General features: G+C 42.6%; 2 protein-coding genes across 6 annotated transcripts; one reads left to right on the forward strand and one right to left on the reverse strand.

Moving 5' to 3' along the window:
- Positions 1-1,641: 1,641 nt before the first annotated feature.
- ezh1 (enhancer of zeste 1 polycomb repressive complex 2 subunit) lies at positions 1,642-12,477 on the reverse strand. Of its 3 annotated transcripts, none has more exons than XM_028411830.1 (20): positions 11,703-12,477; positions 10,761-10,929; positions 10,543-10,668; positions 10,017-10,139; positions 9,821-9,938; positions 9,148-9,369; positions 8,601-8,703; positions 8,176-8,339; positions 7,998-8,089; positions 7,744-7,906; positions 6,292-6,476; positions 4,635-4,726; positions 4,504-4,532; positions 4,291-4,416; positions 3,228-3,406; positions 3,054-3,149; positions 2,877-2,958; positions 2,703-2,786; positions 2,548-2,632; positions 1,642-2,393 (listed from the first exon to the last, which is right to left on the reverse strand). In XM_028411830.1, the coding sequence occupies exons 2-20, from the start codon at positions 10,923-10,925 to the stop codon at positions 2,333-2,335; spliced, it is 2,295 nt and encodes a 764-aa protein (XP_028267631.1). In that variant the 5' UTR covers positions 10,926-10,929; positions 11,703-12,477; the 3' UTR covers positions 1,642-2,332. The 3 variants fall into 3 exon arrangements, with proteins under 3 accessions (XP_028267631.1, XP_028267633.1, XP_028267632.1); XM_028411832.1 differs by having other exon boundaries at positions 2,504-2,632; XM_028411831.1 differs by having other exon boundaries at positions 2,703-2,783; positions 11,703-12,476.
- A 1,960-nt stretch (positions 12,478-14,437) lies between these two features.
- On the forward strand, positions 14,438-18,170 carry ramp2 (receptor (G protein-coupled) activity modifying protein 2). Of its 3 annotated transcripts, XM_028411907.1 has the most exons (6): positions 14,438-14,561; positions 14,898-14,960; positions 15,029-15,055; positions 16,653-16,682; positions 16,763-16,940; positions 17,029-18,170. In XM_028411907.1, exons 1-6 carry the CDS (start codon positions 14,510-14,512, stop codon positions 17,276-17,278), a joined length of 600 nt encoding a protein of 199 aa, XP_028267708.1. In that variant the 5' UTR covers positions 14,438-14,509; the 3' UTR covers positions 17,279-18,170. The 3 variants fall into 3 exon arrangements, with proteins under 3 accessions (XP_028267708.1, XP_028267709.1, XP_028267710.1); XM_028411908.1 differs by lacking the exon at positions 15,029-15,055; XM_028411909.1 differs by lacking the exons at positions 14,438-14,561; positions 14,898-14,960; positions 15,029-15,055 and adding an exon at positions 15,094-16,495.
- The last annotated feature ends 240 nt before the right edge of the window (positions 18,171-18,410 follow it).

The following is an 18,410-nucleotide window of genomic DNA, read 5'->3' on the forward strand; positions in this document are numbered from 1 at the left end:
TGCGGTGCTGTAACACACCTCCAACAGCCAACACTGTGGTTTTCACTCAGATAGGCAGGGCTGTGCGATATTGTACATTGAACGGATGTACAGTGGATGTAATATAACTGTATGAACATGTACAGATTTGGCTTTTACAGGCTATATTTTTAAGAATGTGCTGCAATAAGAAGAATGAAAGTGAAAAGTGAGCAGAGTAAGGATTGTGATTGAATCCAGGCTGATTTATGTGGACAACCATATAAAGCGCAAAACAAATATGCTTTTAGTAAGGAAAAAAATGTGTTATATAAATGTATACACCTCACTGTATTCATTGGAAAATGGACTGTAAACATTCAGCCTTGCAATGTCACATTATTGCAACTCATTTGTCAATCCATGTGTGGTCCATGGAGAGCGTGTGGTATGTTTTGTGTGTTAATAATTTGCCCACTAAGATTGTTAAAACAGGCACCGATGTGCAACACACTAATCGTAGAGCACCAACAGCAGGCATGTTGATCGGTGTGGCTACTCCACGAAGGAGCTTCAAGCAGCCAAGTTATGAAGGAAAGGACACTGGTAAAATGACCAGTAGGGGGAGTCCTTGTTCGCTCAGACAGGGTTTCTGCTATTTCCTCAAAATGTGATGCTTAAAAGTGCTGTTTAATGCTTCCTGGAGTTAAACCAACATATAATTGAAATGCATATTTAAAGGAGTTAAATTAGGTTCAGATTCATGATCTGAATGTAATTCTGTTACGCTCTATTAAGTGATTTCAATACCTACAAAGGCCTTAATAAAATCTGCAGATACCCTGTGATGTCATGTGTGAAGCACCAGAGTGAGGAGTAGGCAGGTTAGACTTCTCTAGCACCATCCAACTACGTACATCTGGAACAGGCTACTATAAATGTTTTTGATCACAATGATTGTTTTTTTTTCTGTTTTCTGTCTCCTGTATGCTAAAGTTTGTTTTGTAATAATGTCACTGTAAATGACCATTACTGTGTAAATGGAGGCAAAGCCAATCTGTCATCTCAATAAAAGAAGCTTGAAAGAAAGGTAACGACATCAGTTTTAATGTATAAAGTTAAACTTTTAATTTTTTTATAGGCATACACTGTACATAGCATTAAACTCCATTTTATTCATCTCTATTGAGAAAGATCTCATTTTAAGGTGGGCTTTTAATGGCTAACAATAAATGAATGATGAATCTGGATGTAAACAAAAAAACAAAGATGATAACAAACAAGATGATATTTTACATTCACATGTTGGGGGACTTTAATATTTGGTCAAACACTTTGCTTCTAACCTCATTAGGGTTAACACAGCTCTGATTATTTCTGTGTGGGATCATTTGGCACTTTTTAGATTTTTGAAGGAAGACGTTTACACTCTGTAATGGGTTTACATGTTAATTATTTGCCTGACAAAGTCTAAAGATCATGTAAACATAATAGTAAACATATATATATATATATGCCATATATATATATATATATACATATGTTGCTCTGAGTACCAATTAAAAAAAAAGAGGGTTGAGATCTCTTCACCACCATCTACAGGTTACATTCAGTCAGTCGGTTTCTTGTCTGGTTGCCTATTTTTTGCAGAACAATGATATAAATGCACAATAACTTATTTTCTTTTTCTGTTTTCTGTTTTTTAACCATAGAGACGTGGTGGTTGTGATGCTAGATGATGTTTAAAAAAAAAAAAAGCGCTCACAGGGGACCAGATTAAATGGATCCGGTTTCTCTGTGGAACTGTCAGAGGGTAACAATATACTACAATACTGAGTGACTGCACAGAAACTGCATCTGACTGAAGCTGTGACTAAACGTGTTTAATGGATGGTTTGTGTAAAGACAGCACATGCATTTTACTGGTCATCATAAGGTCAAAGCTTGTACTGAGATGTCAAACAAAAGCCAGTCTAATAAGTACAGAAACCGAGAGAGTAACACACTGTATTATGGGTAACTGCAGCTTATTTGCATTGAGAAGATGGATTAAAAACAAAAGATCCTCCTGTTGCGGTGAGTGATTAATAGTATTTCCTTTTTAAATAGTTGAATAAGCAGAGTCTTGCACATGGGTGTGGGTGGGTCTGAGAAGCGGAGGGGGGGGGGGGTCTGGGCTGTAGGAGGCGGTGCTGCATTTGCAGAGCAGGAGCACCTGCAAACAGCGGGGAGGGACTTTCTATTTTTGGAAGTGCAGCAGAGAGGGCTGTGACTGTCGACAGAAACCTGCCAGCTAGATGTGGCACTGCAGAGAGGGTAAGAAGCATTAGTGAGGTGGCTGAGGACAGGTTATGGTGGTAGGCATCCGATGAAGCTAAGCCATGTCTACCTCCCTCTCTATTCCCACATATTTGAGGGCATCAGCTTGGCTATATCTGCAGGAAGAAAGATGAAAAACTGTAGTTAGTGTACAGATATAAGAAGACACTTTCTTTTTTTTCAGCCACAATGTGCAGCAGCCTTGTTTCTTTTATTATTAATTTACTTTTAGAGATGATGGAGAGTCACACAAAAGCCCTGTGACTCTACCTGTAGTCAAAGAAGAGCTCCTCTCCTTGCAAGATTGCTCGTTTTGCAAAGATTCCGATCCGGTGGTCTCCGTTCACCATCACCACTGCAAGCACAGTGAACATCAGCCAACGTCTTCCGAGCTCGCAAAGCAAAATCACCTGACTCACTCTCACCTTTAGCGTAGCAGTTGGGATTAACTGAATGATTTGCAAAGCGGATTTTGTTCCCCTTTCTTGTGGCATCAACAACGAAGTCTACTGAGAGACACAGAGTGCATTAAAGACACCTTAAGATGCAGCAGAGGTGTGTCAGGCTACTAACCCTGGCCGTGAGGGAGGGATACTTGCCATTGTTCAAGTTGAAAAGGAAGCTAGACATGTATTTGTCATAGATCCTTCCACGTCTGTCTGCCTCATCCTGAGAGATCAGCTGCTCGTTTACACACACACACACAGTCAGACTCAGTCAGGCTTATGAATAATACTATTTCAAAATAAAAATCTGACTAAACTGCATGGACTTGCCTCTCCACAGTACTCAGAGATGAACTCATTCTTCTGAACAGGCTCTTTGATGAAGGTGCCCCACCCGGCAACATCTGATGGGGCCAACAGCAAGTGCTACAAGAAAGGCCAGACCACACACTGCATGAGCTGAACTATTCAGAACATCAGGCACTTTCTTCACTTCTTGTGTACCTTTTTGAGACCTCTCTGGATGCTGCAGTTCTTGCAGGAGACCGCTTTGCTGTCCCAGTGGTCTGCAGCTCCACAGGTCATGCACAGATCTGGATCACACTCCCTGACAGCCAGGTAGCAGGGACACTGTTTGGTGTTACACTGAGTCTTACACCTGCAGCCTGGAAAGCGGTTCTGGCCTGGAAAAAAAAAAAAAAAAAAAATCAGGATGTAAAACTGCTGACGAAGAAAATACAATAAATTATATGACTTGGCAGAACATAATATGACAAATAAGAACAGCTCAAAATGCAGCTGCAGCATAGGTGAGCAATGCTGAGAGCCTCATCAGTCAGAGACCTCTGCTGGCAGGTATGCTGAAATGCAGTTTTTAAAAGCGTAACACAACACCCTCCAGGCAGATGAGCAGAGTCTTTCCAGGCTGGATAAAACTGTCAGTTGCAAGAAGCATTTCTGTGTCCTCAGTCCTCTCGCTTCCCAGCCTGTGTGGGTTTCACGTGTCTGTATTAGCAGACGTTGTTTGGCTGGAGCCGACTGACTCACACTGATGTTGGAGATGATGTTGTATATCAGGCACAGAGCCTGTCACATCCCTTTGATTTCTCTCCAAGTCTTTAGAGCACACATATGTGGAACTGGGGGCTGCTTCCTGTTTGGCCCCGACTTGCCTCTGCTACGGGAAAGAGGCGAGGTAACGAGAAGGAGGAGGAGGAGGAGGAGGAGGAGGAGGAGGAGGAGGAGGAGGAGGAGAGAAGGTGACTGAAGCACAACAGATGAACAATCATCAAGGCAAAGCCGTCCTTTCTAAAATGTTTTCTCTGTCTTATCCTCTTTTTTTTTAACTCTCTAGAGGGAAAAAACTAAAATGCATTCCTCCTCTATGTGGCCCACCATTCTGGGTCATAGCTGCTGCAGCAGATGCCTCATTGCAGTTACACAGACAGCCACCTATCTATGCTAGAGGACACTTTCTCCTCTTTCTCCTCTGCAGAATTATTCTATCAGCCTGGTGAGGGGCGTGTATGTAGGTATGTACTTTACACAGGTGAATAAGAAAACTCACACTCGTGCTCGCACTGGCAGAACTTCTCACAAAAATTCTGGGTCATCACACATGGGCAGGAGCTGTCGCATGGGTGGTCAGGGTGGTCACATGGTTGATAGTTGTACACCTGATTGGACGTGTTATCTGGAGCAACAGAGGACAAAAACGTCAGACAGGAACAGTAAGCTGAAAGAAGATTTTTTTTTTTTGGGGGGGGGGGGGTGAAAATACCTTTTTTTAGCTGAATCTTTGCCCATAACCTGCAACACACAAAGAAAGGTTTGTCAGAAGCTACTTCATGTATTTCCTGGCTTATCAAGTGGCTTAAATGTATTACAATATATAAATCAAAGGTATCCTGCCTGTGTTTCCTTTTCTTCTTCTGGGGCGATATGCCTCCATCCTCTAAGGGAACACGATGGATCAGAACCTCCCTTACAGCAAATTCATACACCTGTAGGAAAAAAAAAGGCAACAAAGTTAACAACATGTCATCCTGAAAATTTATCACAGATGGCGAAGAAATTATGTTGACATACACATGCATCTATCCACACAACCACTTTTTCCTGCCAAAACCCAAATCTGGCCTCTTTTCCCTTAAACACAGACAAGCATAATGATGCAGCTGGTTTCAGCATTTCCACAGTGTAAGCTGTGTGCGTGGGTGGGGCTGTGACACACCAGGGCTTGTCTGGCTGGCTGTGGGACAAGAGGGACTACTCCATATGTCTGATGAAGATAGTTTTACTTCTTCATAAAAACTCTTTTTCTCTGTCCAACTGATGCTCAACAGAGTTCGGGAACAACTTCAGAATATGAGACGTCACATCTGGTAAGCATCCCTGTTTATGGTGCCACATGCCATTCTCTCTGTAGTCAGCCCAATTATCCACACCATAAAACCGCAGGCACAGGATGCATGTGTTATTATACTCGCACTGACGCAACAGAAATCAGCAACGCAAATACATTTTTTACTTTCAAAACAACCATGCAACTACATTTCAGACGTAAGAACCAATGACACACAAGAGGTAATTTACTGGTAGTACACCATTATCTTGTTATATTTCTTATGCTTTCTCCTCTCCTGAGACAGATGTGAAGTGTCTGTGCTGGGCAGGATCGAAAAAAATCCAGCGGTTGACAAGTTTATGGATCTTTCACATATCTATAATATTTATGGAAAGAATACAGGGACATCTAATCCTACAGATGTTGGATGATATGTCATCTGGATATGGTATCTGTAAAACATCCCTATGAATAACAAACTCATTTATCATGTGATGTTCAAACCACTGCACCACTGTGGTGCTGGTTTTGCTCATATCTTAGATGTACACAAACATATTTACATATTAGTGAAGTGACATATTTATGTGCACTTATTCTAGAGAACCAAAAGAGATTATTAAAAACAATCTGTAGGTGTGAGGTTAGGAAAAAGTGTAACATAATCTCTAGTCTAGTCCTGATTTCGTCATACCATGTTATTAAATTAAATTCATTAAGAAACCTTTATTAGTCCCACAATGGGGAAATTGCTTAAGGCAGCCCAGCAAAGAGCGCCATACACCAGTGAGTACACTGAAGGCTATGCAGGTAAAGTGTCTTGCCCAAGGACACACAACAGTGACAACCCTGCTATACCACTGAGCCACTGCTGCCCCTGCCACTCATAACACTGCCAGTGGATAATATGATGGCATCCTATTCAGGATATGTTTACAGTCCAACTTGAGACGTGACATTGGAGTTGAGAGATATTTGTTTGTTAGTGATGCACTAGCTAATGTTTTGCTAATACTGCTTGGACTCAAGGACATAATAGGAAGAACAACAGTGGCTCCATTTCAGGGCCTGATATGTATTCTCACATAAGTCACAATGCATCAACAGTCATTAACTGCTCCATATATAGTTTCCCCATTAATGAATATGTTAACATTAGCAGAGAATCATCTGATCAGGGTGTCAGGGTGCTGATCTGTGAAAACTGTCTAAATAGTTCACCTCCTTGCAGTTCTTGGTGCCGATGAGCCGAGCGATGGAGCAGAAGTTGTTGAAGTATGTGCCGTGCAGCACCCTAAACAGTGACTCCTCTGCTCCACTCCACTGGACCACACAGCACGCCTGCTGCTCCCCGTCATCATCCCCTAGGCGCAGCTTGGTGGGAGTCTGGCACCGTGAATTCCCCTCTGTTTCACAGACACAGATACACACTTGTGTCACTGACTGAAATAAAAATATTTTTGACATACGTTTTGGAACCCTTTCCTATAACTTGGCAAAGTGTTTGACAGCTTATTTCAATTTAACCCCACATAAAGATATCTATTTTTAGCTGCTGTTTTTCCAGTATCTATGGATGCACGGAGGGGACCATGCATTTCCATTTAGCATTTTGGATATTCAACACTGATGCTTCTACACCCACAGCTTGAGGCAGAGAGCCCCATGTTGCCTGGCAACAGGCTGAATGCAGCATTGATCTGGCCACATGCTCCAGCGCTGAGTATCTTTATTAATCTGCTCAACAATCTGTTTTTTTCCACATTATCTCAACACGTGTGAGAGCGTCTGCTGAGTCATCGGCTGAGCAGCAGCAGTTTCCAAAACTAACAGAGACTTTCAGCGAGGCACTAATGGTGATGAACAACAACCTGAGACCTCCAGGGTGAATAAGAGGAAGATAAAGAGGCAGGGGAGATTGCTCTTATTTCCCTCCTGCTGCTCTCCACATGAGGATGTCAATAAAAATTAAAATGAAAAAAGCATAGTAGGAGAAGGAGGAAAACTGTTGTCCTGAAGCATGCAAAACTAATGGCAGGTTTATTTTGCTTGGCAGGAGAGAGCTGATATTGAGAGAAGGTGGAAGTAGGGAGGGAGAGAGCAGGATATGACTTCTGTCATCTGCAGCCAAATTTCACTTTCCTGAAGAGCTGCAGTCAGCCAGGGCAGACAGATTTCAGGAGAGGGGAGGGGGACTTAGGGCAACTTATGGTAAATGATGCACACACTCAGTCATCCAGTGACTCAGGGGATCAGACACACACTAAAATAAACTGTGTTTATGCTGCATGAAGCCAAAAAACATTAACTGCATTACCAGATTTTTTATTTTTTGAGGTTTCTTGTGTTGCTACACAGGCAGCAATCTCTGGGACTGAGATATGAAGCCCATTTGGAAGTGTTGAAACTGCAGTTCAACCCACAGCCTCTAGGGGCTGGCTGCAAAACTAGTCAATTCCTATAGACTCACATGTTAATATGTGCAACTTTACAGCAAAAATAAACATGTTTATATCCATATCCATATATAACTCACTAATTTAGAGTGAGAGCCAGGCAGACAGACTCACACTTCACCTGTATGGTGCTAACATGGCCAATATGGTGCCAGTCAGAGCCTCTCACTCAAAGCAGACACCTATGGGTGACATCACAGATGCTTCATCCATCTACCTGAGGAGGAGGTGGTTTCGTGGTCGCTGTCGCCCTCTTTGCCTTCCTCAGTGGACCCAGATGGTCCAGGACAACTGGAAGTGGTAGGACGCTGCTGCCTCCGTCGCCTCCGGGACCTCTGCGACCGTAACATGTTCTGATCCACAAACTCTTTAGCCCCTTTCTTCATAGAACGACAAATAAAGAAGGAAATATAATAAACAACTACCGTAAATATAAGTACAACTTAATCCATGAAATAGGTAAGGGGGTACCTGTAACAGGAAGCAGTCTACACCACATGGTTCAGTCTCCATGCGGATCTCCTTGCTCTTCCTCTTGTAAACATTGGGTGTAGCATGAAAAGCTTTACAAACGGAAACATATTTTAGGTCCCTGTTGTACACGTCATGATATAATTATGTGTGTGTCACAACAACAAAAAACCCTCACGGTGGAGGAAACAGTCGTATTTGAAGCACCGCCTGCAGAAGAGCGTGTGGAAGGAGTGCAGTGACTGCTCCCTCTGCACAGACTTCGCAAAAGGTCCATCCAGGTTGGGAGTGCAGAGAGGTGGCAGCTTCACCGGGCTCGGGGGCTCCAAGAGGTCCTTGTACCTGTGGATAGGGCAGCATTAGCAGTGGTATGTCACTTCTTTGTGTTTGTATGCTTATTTGAGTGTGTGAAAAGATGTTTCTTTCTGAGAGAAGCTCTTTCAGATGCTGATGCGACTACTCCTTTGACTCAGAGAGAGCGCTGAGAGGGAGCCACCATTATTACTTTCCTCCCCGACAGCTTGCGTCTCCATGGTGAACACTAAGCAACAGGCCGCTCAGCATTGTCTGCACAGTTCCCAGCGCTGACTGCACTTTTCTTACTTTTCCTTCAGCTCCTCCATGGTGCCCTTGTAGGGAAACATTGAGGCGATGGCTGTAAATATCTTATCGTTGGGGATCTTCTTGCTGCTGGACACGTCCCTCACTTTGGGAGACACAGTGAACACAGAAGGTTACATTAACAAATAAAGGTTGTGCAATATGCTCTTTTAAACATTTTGCAACGGTCAACTTTTTCTAGTTCTCAAGGCCAAAGTCATGATGCAATAAGATCAGCGTGTTTTTTCAGTGTCCTCTCATACATGTGCCCAGGTGTGCTCCCCACTTCACTTAGTGTTGGCAAAGTGTGAATACAGCCTAGTTTCACATAAAGCTTGGTACAAGAGGTCATTCAGTTCTGTAATTAGAGCCGGGCCATATCAGTGTCATGAACAAACACACACACAGTAACCATGCAGAGACACAGGGGCAGCTTTAAAGTAAACAATGCCACTTGAAGGGCTGCGGTGGCAGAGCGACCTTGTGTCAGCTGTACAGTGAAACCAGAGGGGCAGAACAGCGCGGCCCTTGTTCAGGCTGTGGCTCTCACCCTCAGCAGTGCTTCTCCTCTTCCGCCTGATGAATGGCACAGGTCCTGATTTAGTCTCATCCGAACTTTCTACTGAGCTCCTCCTCATCGCTCTCTCTTCCTCTTTCTTCCCCGTCACCTCTGTTGCTGCCGGCTCCTCCTCTTCCTCCTCTTCGTGGTCTGAGTACTGGCTCAAGGCTTCCACGAGTTCTTTAAAGATCTCATCGCTGATGAAACCCCCCTCTGGAACACAATAGACACATCAGAACATTATTTAAGTGGGGTTACGTATGTGATACTCATGTTAGCTAGATTTTACAGGAGCAGACTGGTGGACTGGATCAGCAGAAAAATGCATTTTTTTCCATAACAAGGCAACCAAAATATCTGTGAATGCTAAATTTAGAATATTTCACTTTACCTTGCTGTATGACAGCCTTTTGATGAGGATCTGATGCCGTTACATTGCCACCAGACTCCTTTTAAAAATACCTCAGTTGTTTTGTAATGCTAAAATTACTGTTTGGTCAGTGTAGTCTGGTGGCTTTGAAGACTATAACTTCTCATTGGAAACGGGTGTCTGACAGCACAGGTGTAGCAGTATCAATTGTTTTTTTTTTTTTGGTGGATAAATTACATTTTGCTAATAAAACTAATTGCTAGGCTTCTGTGTTGGATCTCATCACACACACACCTCTGTCACCATGGACACCGTCATAGTTATCAATGAGTTCCTCCAGGAAGGCCTCATCCTGTTCCAGCACCTCGTCACCCATGTAGGGAATGTTGTGAAGGAACGTCTCATCCTCTACCTAGAAACCCACAGAACACTGTGAATGAATCAGGTGAATTAGTTGAGGTGTACTCTGCAGGTGAAAATGACTCCTTACCATGAAGTTGTGCTGCAGAGGTGACCAGGAGTACATGAAGGGGATCCCAGCCACTGTTGACAGTGGCCTCATGGCAATAGCTTGAGCTTTGAATCCTGGGAAACCAAACTCCACTGTGCACATCTGTAAGAGAAGCAGATGCTGCCCCGTTTCTAGAACAATCCTCAAGTGTTGTTAAATATACAATCATGCTGCTTGACCCCAAAACAGGTAAAGTAAACACAGTACAGCAGAGTGGGAAGAGAAAGATGCTGTCAGGCCCTCAGGCTGTTTGTATTATGAGCTCTCTTGCAGGGCCGCAGACCACTGTTAGACTGACATGCGATCCATTTCTGGCACACTTTTAACAACACCTGACAGCCAGGTGGGAATGAGGGCAGAACGCTGGGGCCGACGAGGATGAGTCAACATGATGGACGTTAAGGAGACTATAATAAAACACTAGATTCAAGAGAAGCCAGAGCAGCCAAGGAGAAGCACACACACACACACACACACACACACACACACACACACACACACACACCTTCTTGTTAGCCAGAGCTCCACTAGAAGTCGACAAAGGAATGGACTGAATCCTGAGCTTGGACCACTCTGCATTCAGGAGGTTTGTCTGCTGTTCAACCTTCTGCCTGTTGAACATGAACAGCGTCTAGAAACCGAAAAAGAGAAGATGAAACACACACACACACCTCCGTCTACACTACAAGTGTATTCATCTACTTATATCTGTCTACAACCCACCTTCACCTCTTCTGCTTTTTTAAGGCGTTTTAATTGGCGAAGGCGCATGTACTCGGACTTGACCCTCCGTCTCCACTCCAGCAGGCTGCGGGAGGGGGGTACGGAGGAAGATTGAGGTCTGGTGGCAACACCGGTGCCAGGGACTGCAGCAGCTGTTTCCTCCATGACTCTATAAAAAAAAAAAAAAACAGACAAGAGGCAAAACTGTCATGTGAAATCACAAGTGTGACACATTGTGATTATTTGCAGCAGTCTTGATGTAATGTACTAAATACTTGTAGTTCTATCACAACTTCCCCATTAACCATCACTGAGTCCCTCTGAAAGACTGCCCCCGTCTGTTTGCAAAACAAAACAGACACCTAGTATAAAAATGTCCTCCACACGGGTGCTGTAAACTGCTTTAGACATGCTGATTTGAGGCTTTTTTTTAAAAAAAAGAAGATCAACCTAACAATAAAAAGACACACAGACAACGTGCAATCAATCAATCAATAAATAAAGTCTGATAATTGAACAGCACGGGGCATCCACACTGCTCAGAAGTGGGCGTGCCTCTTGAGAAAAGCAGAGCAGAAAAGTGCGTAGTACAGTTTTTCCCCTGTTTCATAATCGCCACGGTGAACAACAACTTCCTTGTCTGCCTTCAAAATGAATCATAAATAAAGTACGTAAACAAAAGTGAGCTCTGCAAACAGCTACGGTGCTTTTTTTTTATATCCCTCCCTCCTGAACTAGCAGGCGTGCAGAAGCACAGACATGAAGTGCGCTGCGTCCTGTAGGTGCAGCACAGAGCCGACACAGCTACACAGCTACCCATTTAAATGCACTTTAAAGACGTGCGCACCAACCTCCACAATGACGGCACGTTCTTTTTTTTTTTTCTAGCGCAAGCGTGTGCACGTCTACATCTCCACATCCAGTGTCGCAGTTATTAAATACCTTTAAATCCCCGTCTTGCGTCCTATTTGTTGCGACAACAGACCGCAACACGATCAAGTCTCCTCTCTGTTCTTGTTTCTCTTTTTTTTTGGATGAGAGATCCGGAGCAGTTTTTAAGGCTGCCTTTGCTGTGGATCTGACGCAGATATCGTGTCCGCACGGCGAGGGGATCTCGGAGAAATCCCTACGTTATCCACGGGCATGGTGCTGGAGGTGGTTGTTGTTGTTGTAGCTTACAAATAGCTGCGCACTTGGCTTGGTTGAACCAACCCGAGCAGGAGGGTGACGTCTTTATTATGATCACAGCCTTTCCTAGCAGAGGAGGATTTATTACTCTTCTGCGTCCTGGGAATTAAAAAGTAGCGTGGAGCAGCCACGGAACAGCCATTTACACGCGCATGCACACACACAAACACACACTGTCCGGAGTAGCTAGATCGCCATCTAAATGCGTGAGGGCTCCATAGATTTTGATATTAATGCAGGATTAAAAAAACACACAAAAAAAACAAAAAACAAAACACTTCAGCTGTAGTCCACAGGAGCATCCGAGGACGCGCGAAATACAGTAAACTTGTCAAATAAGCATAATAAATAAATGTAACATGAGGCTTTTAACAAAAAGCAAAACAAAATACTTCAACTGGATAAGACCCGGTGTGGTTTTGAAATATCTGTTTAAAAACTGAATAATTCCAGTGATTAGGTAATATTTGGGAACCAGCCTCCAGTTTCCTAACATTCCATTGGACTTCTGTCGGATGGAAAACAGCTCAGCGGCACATCACCCCTCCTCCTCCAGGGGGAGCCAGCGCATTTCACCCCTTCATTTCAGACAGAGGAAAAGATTAAAAAAACAAAAAACTCATGCCGCCTTCACGGACCCACCGTAAAATCAGTTTTCATAGAACTTCATAAAAAACTATTTATATTCTTTATTTTCTGACTTTTTCATGGAATAAATCCACGAATTAAATTAACAAAGAATTTTAGGGATACTTATATACACATAAAAATATGTCTTAAAATGATTGAACAGATGCAAATGAAAAGTGGGGGTAAATTCATAAACGTCACTTCCTTCTTAAAGGGGAAGAGGTAAATCTGGTTAAGAAAGCACATGTGAACTGGTCACAGGACGTTAACCCCTTTCAGACTGACCTGCACTAGCCGCATTACAAAGAACTTTTAATTAGTTATACTTTACACACAATTATGAGTTATCAATGTATTACTACCAGTCTCATTTGGTACTGACTATATTTTATGTAGGCCATAATTAAAATGACTTCACTGTGTGGCTGTTAGTTTGTGTTTATATGCCATTAATAAATGCTTAACAGGGGTAGGATACTTTAAGGAAATTGATGACAACTAAGTGCTCTTAATCCTTTTTATCCATAAATAACCAGTATGGCTGCCAGGAAAAGCATATTAGATTTTTTGGTCTACACAACATTTTGTGCTTTGTGTTTATAAATGTACGATATAATCCAGAAAATATTTATTTTTATATAATAAATACTTAGTTCATATTTAACGTAGCACACATTTAGCTTTGTTCTAATTTCTTAAAGGAATGAAAGTCACAGAAGATGGCACTGTTCAGCTACATTTGATGCACTGTGGTGTGTTTGTGGTGTACTCACACTTTAATCATGTAAACATGAGTGTGTTTCTCTGCTTGCTGATATTTTCACCACACATTGCTGCTTATTAATTATGCATTCAGTTAGCAGGAGTATGTGAGATGATAAAGCGTGTTTGGCATGCACACAGTGGTATTTGAAGTGGCCCGTGCCATGTTGATACTGAACTGTCAAACGAAAGCAAACACGCAGAGGAAGATGGGCTCGGGGAGCGGGGCCCCTTATCAGCAGGAAGGTTTTAATTCTGGATGGTGTAAACAGTGTGTGTTGATGTTGGCACCTGAAGTCATCTCTTCAGATGTGTGGTGGTTTATATTTTTGGGACAAAGTCTTGGAGATGGAAAGTAGCTGATTAAGTTCTTTGTAAGATTTCTAAAATATTAACTGAACGGAGTCTTTATGCACTTCTTTGTTGGTATATTATTTGAGCTAAAAATGTCCATTTTAAGCTTCTATTTGTTTGATTGTTTTAAAGAGTGGCCTCCTTTAACTGAATTGAAATGTGGCAACAGTTTTTGGCTTTAGCTACCTGGCTTCCATCCAGGTCCAGCAGCTGAGAAAGAGCACTTATCCCTCAGTGACGTGGATGAGTGCTTCAGTTTCACGCTGGATACCCCTGCCACTTTTTTTTTTTCCACAGATCCTCCGTGTGACGTCAGATCCAGAGGTGGTGGGAAGACACTGATGGTACACCACAGTGTAGACGGTAAAAACACTCATACTGAAACCAGATCAGCCACACTTAAAACAAAACACTTACAAATGTGTTTGGATTCAATGAAAAACTCACAAAAAAAAGAATAAAGTTTTACTTTCAATCCAAAATGGACCAAATTCTACCAGAAACCACCCAACATTAAAATCTAATTACTCCTTAAATGCAGAAGAGAAAAAGGAAAAGAGAAGGTGGAGCAATCATCAATTTCTGTTTGAGAGGGTGGGATAAAAGAAAGAAAAAGATCATAGAGGTGGAGGTGCTGGTGCACCAATGGACCACAGTGGTTTATCAGAGGTTGTTTTTGCCCCATTCGGTGAATCCGCCCATACTAGGAAATGAGTGCTTCCTGTTGTTTTATAAAGCCTTCCTGCACAAAAAAAGGTTGAGATTTGTAATCCCTACCCACCAGAGGAGACGCACAGAGCACCGTCAGGGCAAAAATGACACACACACGGGTGTTTTCTGCCTGTTTTGTATCTCTTCTCATCCTGGGTAAGTAAAGGATTTACATTGATAGGATATTTCTGATAGAAACTTGCCCTTTAATTCACCTCTCAAATAAATTAAGAGGAAACTTTAAGTGATTATCTAGTCTAATGACCGAACAGTTTAATGTTTGTGGAGTGATTTATGTCAAATTTGTCATTTTTATTCAGATTTTCCAGGCTGTTTTTTTAATTATAATGAGAGGACATGTGTGAATATATTAAGACTTTCTCAGAGCACTGTTAGACAAAGGGAGGATGCACTGATGTGTTCGCTCCCCACAGCTCACTCCTTGCTGTTTCCTTTACTGCTGGGATTTTTTTAAATGAGTTCTTTTTGCAGGATGCACAGTGGTGGTCTGCCTGGTTGATGAGAGGGTGACAGCGGCACCGGCCTCAACCATAGGTACGTGTACCTTAAAGAGAACGCGATGCAACTCATACACAGTTTAACCTGACATCCCTTCTCTGCAGGGTATCACTCCGCAGAGACCATTTCTGGTAAGTTTATTGTCTGTGTTGGGCTAACAGAATTTAGCGAAAATACACAAATAATGTTCAGATTTTATAGATTTTACAGCTCCAGATAGTGATTATATAATTTTGTCCGCAGAGGGATTATTTTGGATCCTTTCCTTTAACTTATGTTCTTGGCCTGAAAGTGACAAACCCAGAAAACAGAGCACAGTGATCCTTCCTTCTGCCAAGACGTCTCCTCGTGTGTATTATCATGAGAATCCAAGATAAACTCCAGGGGAGGTCTCTAACAGTGAGGGGGTGAACAGTAGACATGAGGCCTGTAATGGTTTGAGGTTAAAGGTTAACTGAAACCTCATCATGAGCAGCCCCCACCTGGCTCAACTTCCTGAATTTGTTCGTCATTCCACCCCATGCAACGCCTGCGATCAACGCATGAACTCCAAGTTGTGAAACAACTGGAACTTTGGAGCGGCGCCCCTCTCGCTGTTCCTCATCCTGTGCCTTGCTTCTTTTTTTTTTTTCTTCTTCTTCTTCTTTCCCTGACTGTCCCCCCACCACCCCTCCTCACCCTCCTTTTCTTGCCAACTCCCCCCAAACTTTGAGCTCCTCCTCTGCTGAAAAGACACATTTCCTGATGTCATTCCTAAATCAAAATGCAGCTCGGCAAACAGATGTTATGAGAGGCCCTGTGTGTGGATACAGTGACATAAATGAACAATGCTGCCCGTGAGAACACATGACATTTCACTGCTTTTCAAAGTGGTGACACCTCTTTCAGCGAGGTTTCCCACCCATGTGGAAAGCATGTTTATCTGACTAACAACTTGTTCCATGTTTAACCTAAATATGAAATCATGCCTTCTGCACAGCACACCCTGCAGAGTCATGATTACATCCACCCCAAAACGCTAAGCCCTAAATGTTTACTTATGTTTCCTATTTGGCAGAGGCAGCCCAAAAGGCAAATAAATCACATGCTGTGAGCTGGCCAGGCCTTCGACTGTGAGAAACTGAGACTAAAAAGCAGAACAAGAGTTAAAGAGTAAAGGGTTTTCAGATGTGAGTCCAGCCCCAGCTTGGGTGTGCTCCCTTTTATTTGGGAGAATGGAGAGGACAATCTCTGTTGCCTCCACCCCTTTAAAAAAAAGGAAGAAAATCTTAAAGAAACGTGTGCCGGAGAGAGGGGAAGGAGCTCTGCTGCCAAGACGCAGGGCCATCAGACAGATCTTCGTAGAACATCTGGTTAACCGAGGGTAACATTGTTTGGACATCTGGTAACCGAAGATTACACCGCGTCTCTTCCATCCTGTCGGGCTTCCTGTTATGCCTCGCTGTACGCAGTCTGAGAAGTTTAGCTTTATCATACATGGTCATCAGCTGGGGAGAACGCACCTTTCTCCTTTTTTTCTGACATGAAGGGAGCACTTGGTTTCATTGGGGTATTCCTCTCCTTTCTCTCCGGTGAGTGTGTGGTCTGCCCCGTCTGCAGCTGCAAAAAGCTGCCTCACTGCTGGAAATGTGAGACAGGAATTCTCATTGTATTCTAATTTGATGGGATGCATGTGTTCAGTCAGTGTGTTGATATGCATGTTTTTAATGTTATTTCTCTTCTGTTTAGATGCCATTGGAGGCTCTACTTTGCCATTTGGTAGGTGACAGAACTTTACAAACATAAAACCTCATAAAGAAATGTCATTAAATGTGGCTGTTCTTTTCTATTTCATGCAGTTTGTGGAACTAATTCTCCCAAATGTGTCGACTACTGCCATTTATGTTATGATTTTTATGAACAACCAACAATGGAATGCCTCTCCCAACTGGTCGAGGTTTTGTGTTTGTTCAATTTTGAGGCTGCAATGGAATCACTAAACAGCACTGACTGGTGCGTTTGGGGTAATGTGAACAGGTAATTACATTATATGTGTTTATATTGATGTATTTATTTATTTATTTTAAAAGAAATATCCATGTTTACACATTCTATTCTCGTCCAGTTTGTACAGCAACGTAAGCTTCTGCACAGAGGAGATCTCTGACTGTCTCCTGATCCCATGGCCCAACCCTCTGGTGGAGCAGATCTTTGTGGACATTCACTCTAAGTTTTTTAAGGATTGCCCCACAGAGGAGCTGAGTGACCCACCTCCAGCCATCATCTTCGCCCTGGTGATCACTCCCATCTGCCTGATCCCCGTCATGGTCAGCCTGGTGGTGCTCAAGACCAAAAATGGAGACGGAAGTTCCTGATGATCCAGACGACTTCTGCCCCGCATCCCGAGGACTGCTGCTGTGCTTTCATCTCATGCAAGACCACTGCAGCAGGATTAAGAGACAACATGAATATACAGTTACTGTTCCGTGCTATCACAGTTATTGCTGTTAATAATTAACTACCAACTTCCTGTTGAGAGACTGCATCTCGTTTATTTTTATAAGAAAAAAAGGCTATGACATAAGTTGTGTTTTCATCCACCTTACTGGAGCAGATCTGAATCCAGTTTGCACATTAAGAGCTTGGTTTATACTGGAGGCGCCAGTATTCAGGGTGATAAAAAGCTTTTTGGTTGTGCTAATAAAAAGACAAGGTAATTTTTTTTAATTACCAAACTATCTTCTCTTACATAACTTAACTTGAGCTGCAGAGGAGGGATGCCGTGTGCATGCTTGAAAAGGACAAAGGTGTCCCTGTGTGATCTATGTATGTGTGCTTGGAACTGGTTATGTATCACAGTGTACAGAAGGTTTGAGGGTCAAAGGTGACAGATGGGACACAATGAAAGCGCATAAAACAGAATATCCTATTCAGCACTTCCTCCTCCCTCTTCTTTTAATCCTCATGATCACATGAGCTAATTTATCCTGACTAAAGACATTTAAATTGTCTGTGCAGCATAGTGACAAACACTGAGCAATGACAGAAAAGTGCCATCTTTTGCCAACATCATAATAGTATGTACTGTACTTTTCAGGTTTTGAGTGACGACAAAAGCCATATTTGGAAGAAAATATGTATTTATATACTGTAATATTGTCCGGACTTACTGTACAGTTTGAGAGAACACATCCTGCCCGCTCTCACACATGTACTGTCTGTATCTTTATACATTTTTTAAAAACCATTAAATACAGTTGGATTGTTGACTGTCATTTTTTTTTAACTCCTGTAAATGATTGCAGAGCTGCTAACATGAAAGAGGCAGCTTGCTTTAAACCCAGCTCTTGTTCATTACTTGTACATTAGCAAAGTTGCGGCATCCTTCCGGAGAAAACACCCTTTCACCTTTGTCAGTATTTGATTAAACACTCCTTTCCCCTGAGTGTGGTGCAGATGGCATTGGGTTTTTTTTTTTTTTTTTGTTGCCTCAGGTTAGTGTTTCAC

This window comes from Parambassis ranga, chromosome 8, assembly GCF_900634625.1.
Source record: "Parambassis ranga chromosome 8, fParRan2.1, whole genome shotgun sequence".
NCBI classification, from domain to species: domain Eukaryota; kingdom Metazoa; phylum Chordata; class Actinopteri; family Ambassidae; genus Parambassis; species Parambassis ranga.